This window comes from Tyto alba, unplaced genomic scaffold (assembly GCF_018691265.1).
Source record: "Tyto alba isolate M040663 unplaced genomic scaffold, T.alba_DEE_v4.0 Super-Scaffold_27, whole genome shotgun sequence".
NCBI lineage: Eukaryota > Metazoa > Chordata > Aves > Strigiformes > Tytonidae > Tyto > Tyto alba.
Genome location: NW_024881301.1, coordinates 33,295,543 through 33,316,881, shown reverse-complemented (window position 1 = coordinate 33,316,881; position 21,339 = coordinate 33,295,543). Strand labels below are relative to the sequence as shown.

Sequence of the window (21,339 nt, the reverse complement as noted above, 5' to 3'; positions counted from 1 at the left end):
AAGAATGATTTTGATGCTCCACCTTGCAAAATGTAACTTGACTTCTGAATAGAAAACTGTCAACAATAAGTAGCAGTGGCTCTGTTTAGAAGAAGTGGCTGCTGACATGAAGACTGGTATTAAAATTTCCAAATTTTTGCCAACTACTGATAAGGAGAAGATACAGCATACTTTTCATTCTTCTGGTAGACTGATAGTATAGAAGACACTACACTTAAATTCAGCACTAGACCCTGAAAAAGAAGTGTCAAAATAGTTGGTCTAAAAATCTTGTATACATTGTATCTTCCTTCAGTTTTTTTATTGTTGTTTTAATTAGTTTCTTGCAGGGAATCTTGGGATTCTAGCATATGTTGAAAACTTAATTTCACTTTTTCCAATCATTTAGCCTTATACTCTTCAACCCTAAATCCTGCTTCTTTTTTGTCACCCTTTTGGGATTATCTGAAGCGTAGAATGGGGATGGAGCATCTTTATGATGTTACTTATCAGTAGTCACAAAAAAATACCTGATCTCAAAAATAAAATCATCTAACTTGTTTAAGGTTTACAGAAATTTGTTTTATCAGTAAGTGCATAACTGTAATTCCTTCTGTCTTTCTGAAAGTAAATGGTCAGGTTCTTCCACTTACCTCAAATGCATTTCATTCTTTTCATCCACTACTTCCTTCTCTCATCCATTTTCACTACCAGTTGCTTTCCTTGCAGTTGCTGCCTGGTCCTTTTCTACTTTTCATCCATAGTATGGACATATTGGGCTCTTTGTTAGATGTGCTCAGAGATCAGTGGGCTATGACAAAAAACAGCTATTTTCTAGTAAAGGGAGGTACTCTTACAATGCCAAGAAGCAGATCCACTTCCTGTCCTCCACCTCATTGTCCTCATGTTCATCTCCTAAATTCGGGCAAATAAAAGAAGTGAACCCTGCCTGCCTTTCTTACAGAGACCTTTTGTTCCCTTCAGCTCTAGAGAAAAAAAGTCAGTAAAGCACCTGTCAAAAAGGGGGCTCAATTTAAGAAAAGACTATAGTTTTCTGCAAGTGCTACAGCACCAGAGAACAAAAAAGTAATCCTTTCTGAAATTTCTGTTTTGAAAATCATATAATTGCTCATGAGTGTGTTATGTTGATGGAATTGAGTTGGTTTCATAGAAGGTCACCTGTGTGACTCAGTAGCTGCTTTCTTTCACTATGTAATTTGGTATTTTTGCTTGTTCTTAAAGCATACAAATCTCATTTAGACTGAAAGGTATGCTTAAAGAAATGTGTTGTGCTATCAGTAGATCCAGACTTCAGATTGTGGTCTGAATTTACTGAGTATATCCAGTTTCTAACTAATTCAAAACAAATGAGGAAAGTTGATGCATCAGTTCATCTTGTGTTGGAAGAGATTATGCCTTTTGTAACCTGCTTAGAAGAAACAGAATCATCAGAGACATTATTTGAAGTTGTGGGTCACCATAACTCATATGTATGTAACTTTTGATGGTGATGACTATATATTTAATTTCTACATATCTCAAATACTGTCTAAACAGAACATTGTATTTGATATTAGTATCTCTCAGCTCTTGCTGTCTGATGTGGATGTATGAGAATATTTTGAACCTGCTCTTTCCAACAACCTGCTGCCTTGCCTTTGTCATAATCTAGATGGTCATGTTAGTTACTAGTAGTTCTCGTTTCAGAAATTAAATAGCTTGGAAGCTCATCCACTATGTTCAGATATTTCTTAGAGCTGAAGGACAAAGGATACAGATAGTTGTGGGTGTACTAGAAATGTTTTATTTATCCAGAGGTAATTGTTATAATGTGAACTTCCTTAACATCTTGAAAACCAAGTTGCCAAATCATCTCAGCTGTGTAGCTCTTATGTCTTGCCTATAAGCCCTTCTTTGATTTCTTCTTGACAGTATATATCTTTGTACAGGCTTGGTTTTCCTCCAGACTTGCTAGTGCTCCCTTCTGCCTCTCTTTCTCCAACCTTTCTTTTGCACTCCAGGATTTTGTGTTGTTTTCTTTTAGTCCATGTATTTTGTTGAGGCTGTTACAACAGCTGCAGATGGGGAAAAGGTACTGACAGCCTTTATGATCTTTCATGACATTTTTAAAATTCTGTCTTTTAATAAAATATTCAGGAGTCTTGTTCTCAACTCTGCAGGACTGATTGTCTTCCATTTCATGTTGTAATGATTCTTAAGTAAATTTTACCAAAAAAAAAAGGAAAGAAAAAGAATATAAGAGAAGTAGAACTCTTCCTCAGAGGATAAATGAGATCTAGCAGACAATATTCTTGTGTTCAGTAACTGCTTTGGAGAATTACCCAATTACACTTTTTGGAGGTATTCCACTTTTTTCACATTTGCAACATCGTAAAAAATTTGTATTTATTATATAGTTTATGTGATCATCTGCTGTCTGAAAAGCAACTAAAAGTTAAACAGCAATGGCTTGCCTGATGTAACAGCAATGATGACTTGCCTGGTGTGATGCCTAATGCAGCTTTTGCTACGCTTGTAGTATATATTTTCTTCTTAGCTTAAATAGTGAAATCCCTTTTGGTTTATGCTCTTTCCACTGCTCAGTAGTTGGAGCTTTCCAAAGATAACATTTACTTCTCATATTCACGAGGAACTGATTATTTCTCTCCCTCATAATATAGGGCCTATGTGTTGGAGGAAATTTTAACTCTTAGACAATTAATAGTAACACATATGGTATCAGAAAATATTTATTATTAATAACTAGTCTTTAGGTTTTATATACAAAGTAAATTCCGATGATTCCTTGCCTAAGCTTACAGGTGGAGTATATATTTTAGATGATTTTTTTTCCAAGTGACCCTGTATGTCTATCTATTTATACATTTTTATAGATGAAGATAGTGTGTATGTACACACATGCACATAAATATTTTAAAACAACTTTGCTTTGTTAATGCTATTGCACCAGTAAATAGATACTTTAGCTTCAATTACGTAAGTAGCTTAATGTAAATGGCCAGTTTTTTGAAGAAGTGCTTATCAAGACTAAGTATTCTTACTTTTCATTCTGAAATGGAATATTGCTTAGGGAAGGGGATTCATGAAGTCTTAACATCTTGTTTCATCTAATAAGTATTTACCATACTTATGTAGAAGCTGTGGTGCACATCTTAGTTGTGCTAGCAAGGCTGTATCTGAAGTTGATACTTCTGCATGAAATTGGATTTTCACGTCTCTAGTACTTTCTCAGAAGTCTGTTCTTTGGTGAAATTTTTGTCTCTGCTCTGTCACTAAAACATTTCCTTTGTGTGTTACTGTTGTGGTCTAGGCCCAGAGAGCAACTGAGCACCCTGCAGCTGCTCACTCACTCCTTCCCCCATCAGAGATGGGGAGGAGAATATGACCATTTAAGGACAGGGAGGAGTAGCTCACCCATAGGAAAAAAAGAAAACATCACTTTACTTTATTGCTAACAATGAACACTTAACAGACAAGGCAGGACAGTGAGAATCACCAACTACATCCAAAAACACCTCCTCCACCCCTCCTTTCTTCCCTGGCTCAGCTCTGCTCCCATCTCTCTACCTCCTCCCCCAGCAGCACAGGGGATGGGGGTTACAGCCATTCGCCACTCCTTCCTGCTCGGGAGCTGGGGGGGAACGTTGCACATTCCCCCCCCCTCACTGCAGACGGTCCTCCATGAACCCTCGCTGGCGTGAGTCCTCCCCACAGGCTGCAGCCGTTCCCGAGCTGTTCCACCGTGGGTCACCCCCGCGTGTTGCAGTCCAACACCCAACACCCAACCACAACAGCGGGGGCTTCTTCTCCCCTCAGGGTCCCAGCCTACTTTAAGCACAGACACCTGCCCTGGAGTGGTTTTCTCCTCAGGTTTCAGGTTGGCCCCTACTCCACTGCAGACCTCCATGGGTGGCGGGGAGGCGGCCCTGCCGTCTCCCCACAAGACACAGGAGTCTCAGCTCCCACACACCTCCTTCCTTCCACTTACCTCCATGATCATCCCCCTCACAAGTCCCCACCCTCTCCCAGGTTCCCCTTCTTAAATACGTTATCGCAGAGGTGCAGCTGATGGTCTTGGCCCTGGCCAGAGGCGTGTCCCACTTGGAGCAGGGGGAGCTTCGAGAAGCTTCTCACAGGGGCCAGCTGGTCTAACCCCCTGCCCTGTTACCAAAAGCCACGCAACAGAAACACAGCACAGTTACAGAAGCCCACAAAGACATTATCAATAGTCACACATCTATTTTTTCTATACTATCAACATTCTGCAGGACTACAAGGTTTTAATTTCTCAGATCTAACAAAAAAAAGTTTTAGAAGTTACAGGGTCAACATCCAAAGTATTTTCAGTATAAAAGCAGTATGCTGAGCAGCCAGCACTTAGGACTGCAGTTCTTTTTTTTAACTGTTCATGCAATAAACTTGTATAGGTCACAGGGTGACACCTTGATAAGATTTATATATTACACTGTTGCCAGTTAATTCCTCATTTGAAATATGTAAGTGGGACTTCATGATATGCAGACCTGGTGTTGGACTTTTATGTAGGTGGAAATTTTTATCCATATAACTTTTTCTATCTGTCTCTTGATCTATTTTGCAGTTCATCTAGGTTACCATATTCATTGGAGACATTAGAAAAAAAAAAAAGGAATAATTGGTTCTGGTAATCGGGATCCTTGTAGCTGTTTAATACCACTATTTATGAGATACCAGAATGCCTGAGGAAAGAGATTATTCATCAAATACATTTTTAAATTGTTTGCTATAACTGTGGGTCTGAATAAAACATGCCTCCTGCAGAACTTCAGACATTTTTGTCAGTTTTGAATCATTTCCCTGCATGAACTCTGATACAATTTTATTGTTAATAGAATAACTCCAGTAGAGAGAGTGTCTAAAAATATTCTTGATTATGGAAGTTGCAATATATTAGACCAAATATGTTGTTCATATTAAGCTAATACTTGCACAAATTATAGAAGTTAAAGTGTCTAAGAATGTCCTTATCTATGAGGGTGAAATCTTGGCCTTGCTCAAGAAGTTTGCTCTATTTGTTCTCAGTTTTCTCTGAGCAATTCCAGGAGGCTTGTTCCAGAATGCTTTACAGAGTGGTTCCAAAGGCCACTCACTTCAAACTGAGCAGCTGCACAACAAAAGTAATCTTCAGTACAAAACCGGACATCTACAACATAAAAGTCTCCTTTCTGGGAAGCACGTTACCAGTGGGAAGTACTTGAGGACACCAGGTTTGAATATATAGTTCCTTCAACACTTGCTACATTTAATCTGTCTAGTTTGAAAATGATAAGATTTTTAGTATTAAGTCTCACAATTGAGTACTGTGGTAGAGAGAACATTCATATTTTACTGCTGATCTGCTCTTTCACCAAATATTCACCAAACACAGCAAAAGTCGGTTGTAGCCCTATTGTCTACAATGGATTCAATCTTGAAATATTGTAACCTTAGTCTATAGTTTGAATTCAGTGGGTTGAATTCTAATAGCTTTCTGAATATTGATTTGCACTTCTACAGAAAAAGGAACCAGTCTCAAAAAGTGTACTGCTTATTGTAATGAGGGTATATTCTAGTGCAGAAGATGTATTTGATGGATGTTTGCCTATGCATGTAAAAGTGTATTCTTTCTCTCTGCCAACTCTGAGATAGATACAGATCTATACAGATACATGAAATCAGTTGGGATCTTTTTTTTGGCAATTCTGACAGACTGTACTTCTCTGCTTTTATATTTTTAAAGAATACAGACAGAAGGTAAAAATAGGCTTACATTTTGTAGCCACCATTCTGTGCCTGTTTTTCAACTGTTCCTCCTCTTGTTCCACCCTCTCCATGGCAGTTAATTGCAGGTGCATCACTGCAGGGGAGATAGTACTGCAATAAAAGCACATCTATTTAGAAAATTATCTCCTGGAAATTGAAATTAGTGTATTTGTTAATGTTGTAAGTTAATCATGCAGAAACTCAGAATCGGAGAATTAGGGCTCCCAAAATTACAGTAATTTTCCTTTTCAGGGCATGATAGGATAGTGTCCACCTGGATGAATATTTGTCTTTACTTTGTTTCCAAAGAATATGCCCATCTCATTATGATGAAAGTGCTCTGGCCACAGTAGAGTTTGCCACACACAGCTGAAAAATTCTTGGTGCTTAATTCCAACTTCTTTTTCAGCATGGTTTAGGCTGGCAGCAACCCCAACTAAAATGTAGAGAAGAGCTATAAATCAAGGCAAAGCAGAAGAAAACATGGAAATGCAACACCAGCAATTGTATTAACACTGAAAGTCACAGCTGTAGAAAGAAATGAAACCCTACATTTTGAATTATGGGGACAATGCGTTCAGCAATGTGTCCTTCTCTTCCATCAGGACCAGACTAGTTTAGATGGCCATTGATCAAATCAGCTTGGCTGTCACTGTAACGACCCTTTTTGGTTCTCTTTGGGGTCTGTAGGGTAATGAATAGGAAGGCAGCACCATTGTTTCCCATTTCTTTATACTTGTGCACTATTTGTGTGCTTCTGGCTGAAAAGGGGAAGAAAACCCATTAATTTGTACTAGAAAATTAATTCCCTTCATTGAAAGTTATGACAGCACTTTTATAACTGGAATAGGTGCTTGTACCATTCACTAAAAGTGTTACTTTCCAAAATAAATATATACTCAGTTGAGTTTCTGTTATGGCTACATGCCTGCCCATTTTCATACTAGTAAGAACAAGTGGTGTTTTGACATCATCTAACACTTCAGCAGCAACTATGGTGGTGTTTTTTTCCCAGCTGTTGAGGTGGCTATTATTGTTTATTATACTAGCAGCAGTACCTTGGAAACCCAATCTAAAGTCAAGCCCTGTTGTTCCAGACATCCTATGGACTAATAGTAAGGATAAGAAAAACGGATTCTCACTACCTTTGACAGTTTGCAGTCTAGTTTTAAGGCTGAATGCAATGAGTAGATAAAACAGACAAATAGGTTTGGGAAGGTAGGATTATAAATCAGGTCCATAAACTGAGAGCAGAGGCCTCAGTTCACTGACTCTCTAACTACCATATTTACTTGCTAAATGTCATTTGGACTCTTTTCCTTCCCCAAATTTACCCTTAAAATAGAGAGTGGATGTGGTGCACATCTGTTCTAAAATTCTTATCTATTACTGCGCATGAGATGCTGTTGCATGGTGTGGCATTTATACTTTTAGAGGGTTTTCTGTTACTTTGATATGAGTGATGAGAAAGCTTAATGGAATTTTGCAGTGATATGAGACTGGGTATTCTTGCATTAAACAGAAGGTTAAACCAGTCAGGAAACAATATGTGTATTTCAGTACTAGTTGCATGAGAATTCAAGAGGCTGGCGTATCTTCTTTGTATCTTGTATGGGCATTGCAGATACCTAAATTAATACTTAATATGATAGAATTATAATGTCTGCTATAAATAGTCATGCATGTCTGTGAAGATGTAAAGGAAGAGAAAATTGGGATCAAATTTTTTAGTTTTTATCTAATTTGTATAATTGCTAAGAAACATTTGGCTTGCATTCAGTGGTGCTCACCTATTTGTCTGTATAATATAGGTATTCTCTAATGTTGAAAAAACACAAGTACTTGAAATTAAAGGATGAAGTTTGTAATGTGGATGAGGCTATGATAAGTCTGGAAAGAGTGAGGAAACACCTTGTGTTGGATTGTTTCTTACACTAAAAATCTCCTGACTGTTTTGTAGATCCTTGCATCAGCATCCTCTGATGCCTGACTGCTCTAGCAAGAGGTAGATTCAGATGGACTCTGTTCAAGTTCACCTGGTAATCTCTACAAAAGCTGAAGATGATGGGGGAAATGAATCAATCTTTTTGGGGTAATCATTTGCTGCAGTGTTGAAGCTGTGATTCCACAATTTCACTTCTAACTGCTTAGACAGTGTCAGCAAAGGCAATATATTAATTTAATGAACAGTTGAGAATATAGATAATGTATTCTATTCAGTTTGGTATTTTGATAACTATAATGTATTTTATTCAGTTGGGTTATTCAGTACCCCAAAATTAGTCCTGTTTTTAATTATTTCTCAATTTGCTAGTTAGCCATCCCAAAGCTGTCCCATGGAAGGTAAGGTTAAGGTGCATCAGTCTGCAAGAGAAGTGGAATATTTTAGATTGGTACTTAAAGTGTTTGTATCAGTCATACTTCATGTGAAATCATGACAGGAAAATTCCTTATTTTAACTGCTCCTCCTCTCCCAACAGAAAAAAAATAGACTGCAGATAATTTATTTGTTAACAAATTGACATGTGCTGTGTGTTGCAGTATACTTTTTTCAGATTATGTCATAGTGCTTTGTGAAAAACTAAAATAAAAGAATGGGAAGAAAGGGGACAAAAACCTGCTATACCTCTGTCTTGTTTCTTTCTTTTTCTCTGGTGGATACTAGTGATGTATTTTCCATTGCCATTTAATTATGTGCCTTATATGAATCTGTACAAAGTTTTCACCACCTGCAACAAACTTGAATGAAAATCTTGCATACAAACAGTGAAGTCCAGGATCAAATACTGTTGCTTGGATGCACCTCTGTCACTGATTGATAACAAAGCAGGGAGAAACAATAAAATAATTTTATGGATGAGGGCTTGTTGTTATCTAACTCTTGCATGTTTTACACTTTTCCTTCTGCACAAAAACACTTTATATGGCTGTTTCTTTTGTTTAGCCAGTGAAGGTCAGATGTATCTCCCCTTCAACCAGTTGAGTGAGAGTACTGTAAAGTGTTCCTGACTCTAAGAGACTTAGGTACAATGGTGACCTACTGGTTCTTAAGCCTCTTGCACATTGATGTGGGTAGATCATAGCTGCTGTGTTTAGGCCTGACTTTATAATTTACTTCTTCTAAAAATAGAATGGATAGTTTGAATGGAGTTTGCTTCTTGTCTATAAATTAACTTTTGTTCATACCTGTTTCTCTGGGAAGTGCAAAAAGAAGGAGCTTGAAGAGGCTGCTTTACAAATTCGCTGGTAGTTTTTTTAGGGACAATTTTTTGGGCTGTGAGATTTGGGTGTTGTTTTTTGTTTGGTGAGAGTGTTCAGCATATTTTTCTGGTTGTGTTGGTTCTTTCTCAGTTTTCCAACAGAAATCAGTTACATACTTTGTGCTGTCCTTTCAGTGGTCTTCAGTGTGTTAAAATATTAAACATGTTGAATATTGACCAATAAGTATGTCTTAACTAAAGGAAGGAAATCTTCTGATCAGTCAATTGTCTGGCTTGAGGAAAAGGGCTTGGGAAATCTGAGTCATGAAATGGATTCTCCACAAGGTTGTGGAGTGACAGACACCAATGCTTTGGCTTTAAAATGTGTTAATGTTACTGATGAACTCTACAGTTACATAGAGTTCTATTATTCCATCTCAAAGATCAGGCCCATGCAGAATCCCATTCTGGAATCTGTGGTCCAGAATTTTTAATTTAAAAAAAAAAAAAAAAAAAAATCCCTTCAGAAAATATCAGTTAAGCAATATGTATGGGGAAGGAAGGAGGAAGGAAGTTTTGCTGAAGTTTTGTTTTTCTGGACAGGAAATTCTTGAGATGGAAACAATTTGAATCAACTTTTTAGAAGAAATATTGACAGTGCTTAAAACTAAAAATACTCTGGGGGGAAATGGGAGGATTTATATCTAAAAGTGCCAGAAGGGATTTTCTCTTGTGAAATTCCCCCCAAAATACAGATTTTTCTGTCCATCTGTATGGAGACAGCATATGATCCTATTATGTATAAACAAGAACCAATCATAGCATGAAACACAGACTAGAGGTATTCCCTTCATACCTCCCACCATCAAAGTGCCTTTTATTCAAATGCCCTACATGAAAATCAGTTCTGGAAATAAAATCAATGTTATACTTATTTTTATAATGAGTAAACAAATATGTAAGAAGATGGACATTTTTATACCTTTAAGGGAATGCTGTGTATGGATTGTTGGGCTAGCACTGGCTCTACACCAGTATGGCATATGTTCAAATGCAGAATGATGTCAAATCACTATCTCAGCCTAGAACTACTTGTTAGCACAGAATTATGATAAGCTTATAAATATACATTGCTTGTGAATGCAAACAGTTTTATGTGAGCTAGCTCAACTGTTTTACCAGGGTATTTCAGTTCCAGGATTGTCTTTCCAGAGATGGACCTCCTCTAAATAACTTGTCTAAATACCATAATGACAGAAGCAGAATTGAAAATGTCTACTCCTGGCTGTTAACCGTTTCATAGCCCATTTTTCCTTATTTTAATGTGATATGAAAAAAGTTTAGAATGACATTATTTTCTAGAGTTGCAAAAAAGGGGTGAAAAAGACCATCTAATATCCAGTTAGAGATTCTGACAATATTTGGTTCTGCTCCTAATCCTAGAGCAGTCTACAGGTAAGGATTTTCAAAATCTTCGTTCCCAAATTTTAAGACTTATGCTCTGTTTCCCTGTAGCCGATATTAACTATATGAACTGGAAAGTGGCAAAAATCTTTTCTATAATACAAAGGTGAGTCTGGATGAATTGGGAAATACAACTTAATTGCAAACATAATTGCACTTCTTGTGAATAATTGTAATCATAAGTCAGGCAAGATAGCTTCTAACAATTGGGTCAGATTTTTAATTTTATGATCTAAATTATTAATGAGAATGTTTCCATAAGCTTTCTGTATAAAAATGGACTTCATAACACAGAGGTCAGCTGGTCCTGTCTTCTAGCTTTTATGATTATCAGTCGTAATCAGAAACTGTTTTCCCATAAATGTGTGCTGCTTTTATGCCTCCTGACATACATACCAAATGTAGGTGGTGAATTACTTACAATTTGTATGAAGCAAAAATTAATTCTGTAGTCTTTAGTTAAAAGAAAATTAAATTAGACTATGCATGTAGGATTAAGAAACATGAAGTATTAAATGGCAAGTGTATACAAGAATAGTAGTATTTAGCTGCCTCTTTTTTTTTTTTTTTTTTTTTTTTTTTTAAATTATTTAACACCTTGTGAATCTTGAAAGCCATTCTGAGTCAATTATGGAAAGCCCAGTGCAGGCTACTTTTCACAGTGTGGCTGCAGTCAGACAAAAATGGTATGATGCATAAAGAAGACAAGCAGATCAGTACAAGAATGCATAATGCTATTGTATAAATCATTAGTGTTTCCACATCTGATAGACAGCTGTGTTGAATACAATATATCTTGAGATTGATACAGCAGTAATACAAGGGGACTTGAGGCAAGTGGTGAGGTTGATTAGGACTATTAAGATTTTTATAAGAGGAGACTGAAAGGTTGAGATTATTTATGTAGAAGATAGATTGGGAACTTCGATAACCTGCCTCCTAAAGCAAGATTTAAGAGCATATCCAGTACCATCAAATAGAATAAATTCAAAACAGATAAACAAGGTTTTGGGGTTTTACCCGAAACACAAACAAATGACAGATTTCAAGGTCACAAAGACTGAAATTTAAGGTGATTCATAAAGACATTTGACACCTTTCTCAATGAGAATTTAAAATAATAAACACTTTTTTAGAAGAGATAATTTTAAAAAGAAGTGCCTGAGGCAAACATATACTTTTAATATAATGGTTTATTGCATCTTGTTGTGATGTATCTTGGCTGGCCAGCATTAGGAATATTGAGTAAAAGTCAGGATATTGGACAAAATGGACAATTATTTTTATTCAGGATGACAGTTTCTCTTCCTATTACAATCTGAATTATTTTGTTATCATATCTGTTCCATTTGTCAAGAAAAAAGAACGAATGGCAGCTTTGATTTCCTTTTCTACCTCCAGAAAGTAGCTGTCATAGTCCTCTTTCAGTGACTCAAAAGTGCAAATATTTTGAAGCATGTTTCATGTTTATAATCTATGAACAGGTCCCAGGCTATGGCAAATAACTCATTCTGTGTTATTTTTCTGGTATTTCACTGCTTTGATAGATGAGATATGGTATATTTTACAATTTCAAGGATGCTCAGCTGGAAACACAGGATTTGTTTTATTCTAAAATCACTCATCCTTTTAAAATTGTTCTGCTTCCATGTGTCTCAATTTCTGTATTGAGTCAACTATTGAGAGTCTTAGCATAATAATTCAAAGAGCTTTATACATTCATAAGAGGTTTGCTTAAAAAAAATTCTTTGACTAAGGTTGTCTTCTCCTACTAGTCCAATTTATAGAAAAACACAGGTTCCGAGACCAAAATGTAAACCTTCTTGATTGGGGCACTTGAATGATGGACCAAGATCTGAATTTTGTAGCTATTTTTTCTTTCCACAGAGATTCAAAATCCTAAATCCCATTTATGTTAGCTGTCAAATTAGTAAGATAAGGCTGTGATTAGAACTGCTTAAAGATAGAATTTCTGGTCTGTAGGATTTTCTGGAAGAAAAGAAATGTCATTCAGTTGCAGAATTAAAAGAATAAATACTGGAAATTTTTTCCCCAGAAATAAAATAAATATTAATTACTTGGAGTTAATTGGAATCTAATAGAATCAGAGAATATTAAGGTTGGAAGAGGAGGTCAAGTGGGTCAAGTAAGAATAGCTTACTCAGTGCCTTGTTCAGTCTGGTCTTGAGTTTTGGTTGTTACCCTCACAATGAAATTTTTTTCATCATACATTAAGTCAGAATTTCCCATGCTCCAGCCGGTGCCTGTTGCTTCTTGTCCATTTCCTGAGCAGAGACTTTGTTCCTTGGTGCCACTGGGGTCCATGGGTGCTTCTGGAAAAGCTGCTCCTGCTCCCAGGAGGTTCTCCTTATCCCCAGTGCCTGACCCACAGATGCCTCCAAACAGTGTGGATCAGGGGCAGGTGTGCACACATGTGTGTGTGTTAACAAGTGTACTGATACTCAGTGTTTTTCTCATCATTGCCCCTGAGGGACAGCCCTAGTAACCAACTGCCTCCTCAGTTGGTCTCCGTACAGCGGCTCACAGCCTGCAGTGTTGTGCCTGGCAGTCCAGCCAATGGTCCTTGTAGTCCTCCTCACCCCATTTTCTCTAAGGACACTGTGGGAGACCATGCCACAGGCTTTGTAAAGTCAAAGTAAACAGAAACCACTGCTCTTCCTTCATTCACCAAACCAGTCCTTTATTCAAGGCGAGCACTCAGGTAGCACAGTTCAACCTTACCAAGTCCATGTTGCCTATTCCTAGTCATTTCTTGTTTTTCATATCCTGGGTGTTGTTTTCTGGAGGATTGGTCTGTAACCTTCCTAGGGACTGAGGATGATTATCCTATGATTACCTGGATCTTCCTTGTTGCTATTCTTGGAGATGGATGTGATGTTTAACTTTTTCCAAAATTCTTAGTCTTGAGAAGTCTACATGAGGTATTCTCTGTCACCATTAAGCCTTATTTCACTTGATTTCCTCCTCTTGTGTAGGTCCAAATCCTAAAAGCCACAGTTTCCCACAATGTGTCTAATTGTTTATAATTTTTCATGGCAAAATACACATAATTTTTAATGTAAGAAATTGTAAGTTTATCATTAACAGTCCAGTTTTTTGTAGAGTACAAAATTTGAGCTGTTTTGCTCAATAGCCACTCTGTCAGAAGTTCAACTTTTTTTTTCTGTTTATCTTTCCTCCAATTTGTCCCACATCTCTCTCTTCTGGGATTAAAGTTCCAGTAAGCCAGAAAAAAACCTGTATTAAGTGAAGGACAATTAATTTGAGGTTACTTGAAAGCTCCCATACAAGTAGTTGTTAAAATGTAATGTGGAAATGCTGTTTGTCTCAATATATAGAAAAGAAGGTAGTAAGAGACAAATCACAAGGGATCATAAAATATAGTATGTCTTTGAACACTATGATAAACAGGCTATTCAGTGTTGCTACAGTGCAAATACCTGTGGTAGTAAATCTACCAGACACTACTGTGCTATAAGGGGAAAAAGAGGCTGAAGCACTTTCAGTCTGGCAAGGCCACAAAGGAAGAGAAGTTGGTAATATCTTGCACAATACCTGGAAGACATTAGGGTTTAAAATGGAGACAAAGTGATTGGTGTGATTCACAAGTATCTAGGAAAGAACAATAAAATGAAATTAAGGGAGACTCTATCGAGAAAATGTCTGATTGGTGAGTTGTTAATAAGATGTGGACATATTCCAGTGGGAATGTGAATGGCAGCCCACTAGTTGGGATTTTGAAAACAGCTTTGACAAGCACATTAGAAAATTTTATCAGTCCCGTATGAGCAGAAAAATTAAGGTAATGCTTTTATGAGATTCCACATTTCTAGCATTTATGATGCTGTACTACATACTCTGAAGATGTCCCATTGAAATCCCTATGGAAAAGTTGGCGCTTTCAGTCAAGGTGGATCAAGACTTCAGTGCTAATACAGGCCATGTTTGTCATAGTAATTTGTCTGGAAGTAAAGGTGGCAATGCACAAGGAATGGTTGTATCAGTGCAAGAACCATGGAAAAATAGGTATTCAGTACTCCTTTAGCTGTGTGCAGGAAGCTAAGGAGATAATATGTTAGCTGAGTATCTGTTTTCCCTTAAGGTAAGAGACAATTAGATATTCTTGGGGGAGGTTATACTTTTCTATCCAGGAGAACATTGTAGCTTTATGTAGTTTTGGTTTTTGTATCAAAAAGACTATTATATTCTATATTTTAAAATGTAGCACATGAAAGTTCAACTTGATTTTTCGTGTTTGTCAATAGAGTTGTTTTTTTTGCCTCACTCAGATATCTCACTTACGGGGACCTCAAGTGTGTGTGGAGCCCGATTTATTCTCACACAGATTGTTGCCCTTCTGATGAAGAGGTTTCACCATGCTAGGCGAGACTGGAGAGGAAGTCTGTCAAATGTGCTGCTGCCTGTCCTCTTTGTTGCACTGGCAATGGCCTTGTTTAGTGTGAAGCCACTGGCTATTGATTATCCTTCTCTCAAGCTGACACCAAGACTTTATGACAATGCAGAATCCTTCTTTAGGTAAAGGGCTCATCCATCATCATCAATACCCAGGGTTCTGGGACCTTTACCCTTGAGTTCTCATATTTTAAAGACTTTGTATTCTAGGAAGAATAATACTTTTTACAGTAGCTGGGTTTTTTTTTGTTTTTTTTGTTTTTTTTTTTTTTCAGATGTTTAGTACATTTTTATAGATTATTATGAGGGTGAGATAAAATTAGAAAAGCATTGTGAAAATGATTTTCTAGAGTAAAGGGCAAAGACTTTGGAGCAATTTGAGTTGGGTAATCTGTTTCAATAACAACCATGACCATTTATGTGTAAATGCACGTGTATTTAAACAAGCCTTTGCATGATTCATTTTAACGAATTGCTTAGGTCTGAAGCCATTTTCACAAAATAATCTTTCAGGTTCAGAAGTGTCACACAGTAATAACAAAGTCTGGTGCCCTTCTTACTCTATATGTTCAGCTATGAGGCTGACTAGAGTTATTTATTTATTTGTTTGGTTGGTTGGTTGTTTTTTTTTTAATTTATTTATTTATTTACCTTTAATGCACAGTATCTATAGCTCAGCTCTGAACTATTCTGTGTTGAGTGCATATCACATACAGATCACTTTATTTACTGGATAATTATCCAGATACATTCATAAACATAACATGGTGCTGTCTAATTTGTAAATGAAACATAAAAACAGTGAAACTGTGCTGTTAGGAATGCATGTTTATGGAGAGAAAGATTGCCGTGGGGAGATGCTAAGATTTATTTAGTTAAAATTGTATTGTATTTTCTTCACATGTTCACATACAGTTTTTGAAATTAGATATTTTTGCTCTTTTGGTATGTTTTTTATGCATGGACTTTATAGTTCTTTAATTTCTTGGTAAACATGTAGGGTCTTGAGCCTGAAAGTTATTAGAGCTAGACATATTAACACGTTTGTGTTTCTTTCTCCTTTTTATAAAATTTTTTTTCTTTTTTTCAAACTACCCTCCCCACCCCATGGTCAACTTTGAACAGCACTGAAGATGATAATCTAGGAAACCTTTCTCAGATTCTACTGAGATATTTCTCTGACTGGGACCACACATGCATGCATTCAAACCAAGGGTAACTGCGAATAATGTATTTACTTCCTTAATTGTTAATTATAAATATTGTAAATTCAGTATTTTTTGTCTTTGTAATGGGGACCTTCCTAAGTTTTTCTTGGCAGCATGAGGTTAATGATAAATATGTTCTGATGAAGGAACCAGCATCCAGGTAAAGTACATAAGTAGTCTCCATTGTTAAAGGTCTGATCCAAATCCCTTAAAAGTCAGTGATAGCTTTCTGATTAATTTCAGGAGGAATTTGGTGAGGTCTGGTGCCCATATGAATGAAGTTTAGACAATAAGTACAATAGTTGTTACAAAGCATTATAGATTTCCAAATTTAGTAATGCAGAGTGGTGACTATGCTTTACTTATCTTACTGCTGCAAAAAAACAAGGCATAGAGATTATTTGTTGCTTTACTTATATAAATATTTTTAGTGAATCCACTCTGATACAAATGAATAAAATTGATACAATTTTAGATGCAGCTGCCACTGTGATATAATTCTCAGAAACTGTTCAAGATCCCAGATCTGATTGTTACTCTGCGGATCTTCCATTAAGTAATATATTCCTTTCATTTAATGGTTGTTCTTATTGTTATGTTTATTCCTATTAGAAAAAATAATTCATGTTGGCAGATGGAATCTACATCACTTCAGGATTCATGTGGATGTGTGGCTGAGCAAGAGGTATGTCATTTTATATTTACTTTTGTATGTAAAAATTATGTGCACATATATACATCTAATGCCTTGACTCTTTTTGAAAGGCTAGAGAAAGGGATGGGGAAATAAACCCTCAGATCACTGGCTTTGTTATGATTGGAGATTTCCTTCTGTTTCAACTAATGTTTGGGCTACGTGTTTTAATATCTTCAGGGAAAGAGCTTGCACAATTTTGGTGTGTATATAAGCATGTGTGTGTGTGTATACATGCATTAGAAATGGCTATAGATTGATCTGAAATAACAGGAATCAGACATAGCTGAACTATTCTCAGCAGATGCAACTTTGCTTTAAATATATTAGAGTCATAGAATGGTTTAGGTTTGAAAGGACCTTAAACACCATCTAGTTCCAACCTCCCTGCCATGGGTAGGGACACCATCCAAAGCCCCATCCAACCTGGCCTAGAACACTTCCAGGGAGGAGGCATCCACAATTTCTCTGGGAAACCTGTTCCAGTGTCTTACCACCCTCACAGGAAAGAATTTATTCGTTAGATCTAATTTAAATCTTCCCTCTTTCAGTTTAAAACCATTAAACCTTATCCTATCACTACACCCACTGATAAAGAGTCCGTCCACACCTTTCCTGTAACCCCTTTAAGTACTGGAGGACCACTATAAGGTCTCCGCAGAGCCTTCTCTTCTCCAGGCTGAACAACCCCAACTCTCTCAGCCTGTCCTCATAAGAGAGGTGCTCCAGACCTCTGATCATCTTTGTGGCCTCCTCTGGACCCGCTTGAGCAGGTCCATGTCCTTCTTATGTTGAGGGCCCCACAGCTGGACACAGTACTCCAGGTGGGGTCACACAAGAGTGGATTAGAGGGGCAGAATCACCTCCCTCAACCTGCTGGTGACTTAAGGCCTTTCCTTACAAAAAAAACTCATGTAAAAGAAGGTTAAAAATAACACTTCCATAATATTTTCCATAATGCCTACTTTCAAAAGGGAAGGACAGGTGATCCTAGATGATAGTAGCTACCTGGGAATCTACATGTGAAGGAGATATAATTGTTAGGGCTGGATTGTGTATTTGAAAATAAAACAGCCTTCAAGCAAAGAAAGGATTTGGAAAAAGATAATGAATTTCTGGCCTTCTTGACTAAGTGACGTTTCCTGCTGGCTTGATCTGAGGTTGAGTAACAAAGAAGAATGTGAAACTGTGTCTGAAGTGACAAATATATTTCCCTGGATGGGATCTTTCTATCAAATAAGTTTTATCCTTCATAGAGATATATTTAGAGTAAGACTTGCATCTGAAATATAGCAATACCGTTTTGGGAAAAGTGGAAGGAGGAAACTGATTTTTTACTTTGCTGGGCAAGGAACAAATTTGCTTCTAATGCTAGTAAGATGTATATTTAAAATACAAAAAGCTTAAATAAAATGGGAATGGGAACTCACACAGGGAGAGGCCCATTAACCATGACAGCTCAAAGCAGAGAAGTCACTTGACAGTGGAGGCAGAACCTGTAACTGTGAGCTATGGAAAATCAGAATCTCTGAGAATGAATTTTAATTTGTGTAAGGTTGGGATGTCAAATAAGCATTAAAATTTTTCAGTTTATATACATAATGTACTTTATAAGGCTTCTGAGATATCTAGTCATAATATCTGTCTCTTTTTCTTTGGTTGTGAAAATATGTCACTGAATCATTAGAAAACATCTTCCTTTATTCTTCTCTGCAGCAATGAAATTTTTAGAAGCATAGTGCATTAATTATAATTTTGTTTACATCTCATTTTCATCTAGTGCCTTTTTTGTGTTTCTTCTCAGGCACAAATAGCAGTCTTCTCTTTTTTATTGTTGTAAACCTTTCTAAACTTATATGTAAGTTTTGATGTTTTGAAAACAAACCTGACTGACAGGTTTGCAAGCGAAATCAACGGTTGTTCTAAAATGTAGGTGACACAATTATTTGAGATGTCTTATAAATATAAAACTATACATACTTTATTGAAATGTTATCAAAGCTGAGAAAGGCAAATCCAGTTGAAAAGCAATGCTGTAAAATCTACGTAAAAATTAAAAAATATGGCTCAATGTAATACCACTGATTTTTAAGAGTGCTTTACTTATTTTATGCAAACTGTTTTTCAGATGTGTCCAAGTTTCAATACCTCTGCTCCTTATATGAAGAATAAGAAAGGACATATTTTGTATAATCTTTCAGGTTTCCTTGTGGAAGAATATTTAGTGAGGCCTTCCAACAAAGCAAGGTAACGTTAAAATATCTAAGGTTTGTTTATCCTTTGTATGTAAAAAACACAGTCCTTCCTGATCCAGAACATAGACCTACATCACTGAGAATATAAAGGGTAGTTGCCTTTATCTGTTGGTCGTAATCAAGATATAGAGTTAGGCTAAGGTAACATGGAACCTCCTTCGTGATCACTTCTCAGAGCATCCTCTAGAAATTGCATGATAGTGGCCTCTAGGCATACCCTGGCTCTTCTTTACACACAGGGAGTTATTTCAGCACCTCAGAGAAGGAAAATGTATATGCATATGCAAATCAGATGAACAATGTAGCTTCCATTTCTCAGAGACTCAATCAAATAGAGGTGGATATGCTCCAATTAATCTTTTATTTGAAGTAAAAACAGATGGCATCCCCCTGGCAAGACTTCATATTCTGTGATACCAGCCACAGAGGTTATAATCTGCTGTATTTTGAGGTTTACGTATGTTCCTTTACAACTCAACAACTGCCTTTGACACCCAAGTGCAAATACTAGACCAAGTATGATTTTATCAAGAAAGTGTTAGCCATATATGCATTAAAAAAAAAAAAAATGTGTATCTGATTTGATAAAAATAGAACTAAACATCTTAGGATGAAAGATTTGAGCTAGAATATGAATGGAGTAGGAAGAAATCAAGCTGTTTAAGATGTTTCCAAAAGTCAGTAATACCTCACTTACTCAAAACCCTCCTGTTGCTCAGGGATTTCAGCTTTCAGAAAGTAAAAATTCTTATCAGAGAGAATCCTTTTGCTATAAAAGAGCAATAATGTTCACCTGATTCAAGAGTATATTGAACTCCTCCCTCTTAATAGAGAAGGAGTTTATGGGGGGTGAGGTTTTACTTTCAGCTGAAAAATAAAACACTAACATAGATATTACCTTTTTATCATTGCAAGAAAAAATTGCTAAGCTTAAGGCATGTAACTTGTTATTACTTTATTTTCAATTGCCAGATATGGTGGTTGGTCTTTTGGAGGGAGGAAGTCATTTGAGCTTCAAGATAAAAAATTGAATAATACCAAATCTAAGCTTCTGGCTAAGGTAAGGGTTACATGTATGTGTGTGTGCGCATTTGTATGTATGTGTTGCGTACTTATTCAGACCCCAGACTTCACAGCACTTAGCGAATAATAAGTCATTACATAAAATCCTTGCATTTAGAAATTGGGAGGAAAACTCTTTGTCTATTGTAGTCCATGTCTCTCTTCATAATTCTTGAAGTGTTCTGTTTTCTGAGAAGCAGTTTTAAATGAGTCAAATGATATGGGTTTTTTGCTGTTTTTTCCTGTGAACTTACTTCAGAGTCTAGCTGAGCTCACATTTAAAAATTTTTTTAGGTAGTCAGCCCAGATAATCCTTCTTTTTCTTTTTTTTTTTTTTTTTCTACAAAAAGTCAATGTCAGTATTGACAAAAGTTCATTGAACATCTCAAAAATGAATTATTATTGATGCTTTCTTCATTCCTGCAAGGAGCAGTTTTCTTTGCTACATTTCACTCTTTCTTCCCTGCTCCCTTTCCCCCTCAAAAAAAAAAAAAAAAAAAAAAAAAGAAAGTTTATCTTCTAAGAGTAGCTACTTCTGCATAACAAATGTGCTACACTATGTTTATAATTACCTTTTCAAATATGAGTAAGTTTCGATTTTTATCCAAGAGAAATAGAAGTTTGCCTTGCTGAAATTAGTCAGGTTGTGAAATTTGAATCTCTTCTTGACAGTAGTTCGTACTGTCTCTCAATGCTACAGAAAACCATTGTCTTCTGTTTGGAGCTACCTCTGAAGTCAGGAAAAGAAGGATTATTTGAAGCACAATTAAAAGAAAGAGTTTTTCCTTGAGGCCTTTTGGTATGCACTGTAAGGATACAGTATCTCCGTACTGTGAAGAGTTGGGATAGGACCTAGAGGCTAACAGGCAATTATCAGTGCAAGGGATTTTATTTTCCTTGGGAATGCCTTGAAAATTTTTTTCTCTTTTGACATCCATTCAAATGTAGACCCATAATGAGGAACAGCAGTCTTGGGGGAAATACTGAAGAATACTCCTTTGATTGAAGAGGAGTATTAAATAATACTCCTTTGAAGTGAGTAGTCTCTATTTTTGTATTCAAGGCAAAACAGATTTGTTAAGTGGAAGATGTGGACTTTCCAGATTCCATATTAGAATATGAAAAAAAGATGCTTTTGCCTTGAAAATTTTTTATGGGGGCGTAGAAGCTAGATTTTATTTGCTGTTAGAAGAAGAGAAGAAATGGTGTAAATGTGCTCTATCCCAAAATCTATTTTGGGA

General features: G+C 36.5%; 1 protein-coding gene across 1 annotated transcript in view; it reads left to right on the top strand.

Moving 5' to 3' along the window:
- The window catches only part of ABCA13 (ATP binding cassette subfamily A member 13), a 198,826-nt gene that overhangs the window by 107,962 nt on the left and 69,525 nt on the right, over positions 1-21,339 (top strand). Inside the window, exons 42-46 of the mRNA XM_042797875.1 lie at positions 14,756-15,002; positions 16,005-16,094; positions 16,700-16,772; positions 18,910-19,028; positions 20,009-20,096. Of these exons, the coding sequence (XP_042653809.1) occupies positions 14,756-15,002; positions 16,005-16,094; positions 16,700-16,772; positions 18,910-19,028; positions 20,009-20,096 (617 nt within the window). The remainder of the gene's footprint in view (positions 1-14,755; positions 15,003-16,004; positions 16,095-16,699; positions 16,773-18,909; positions 19,029-20,008; positions 20,097-21,339) is intronic.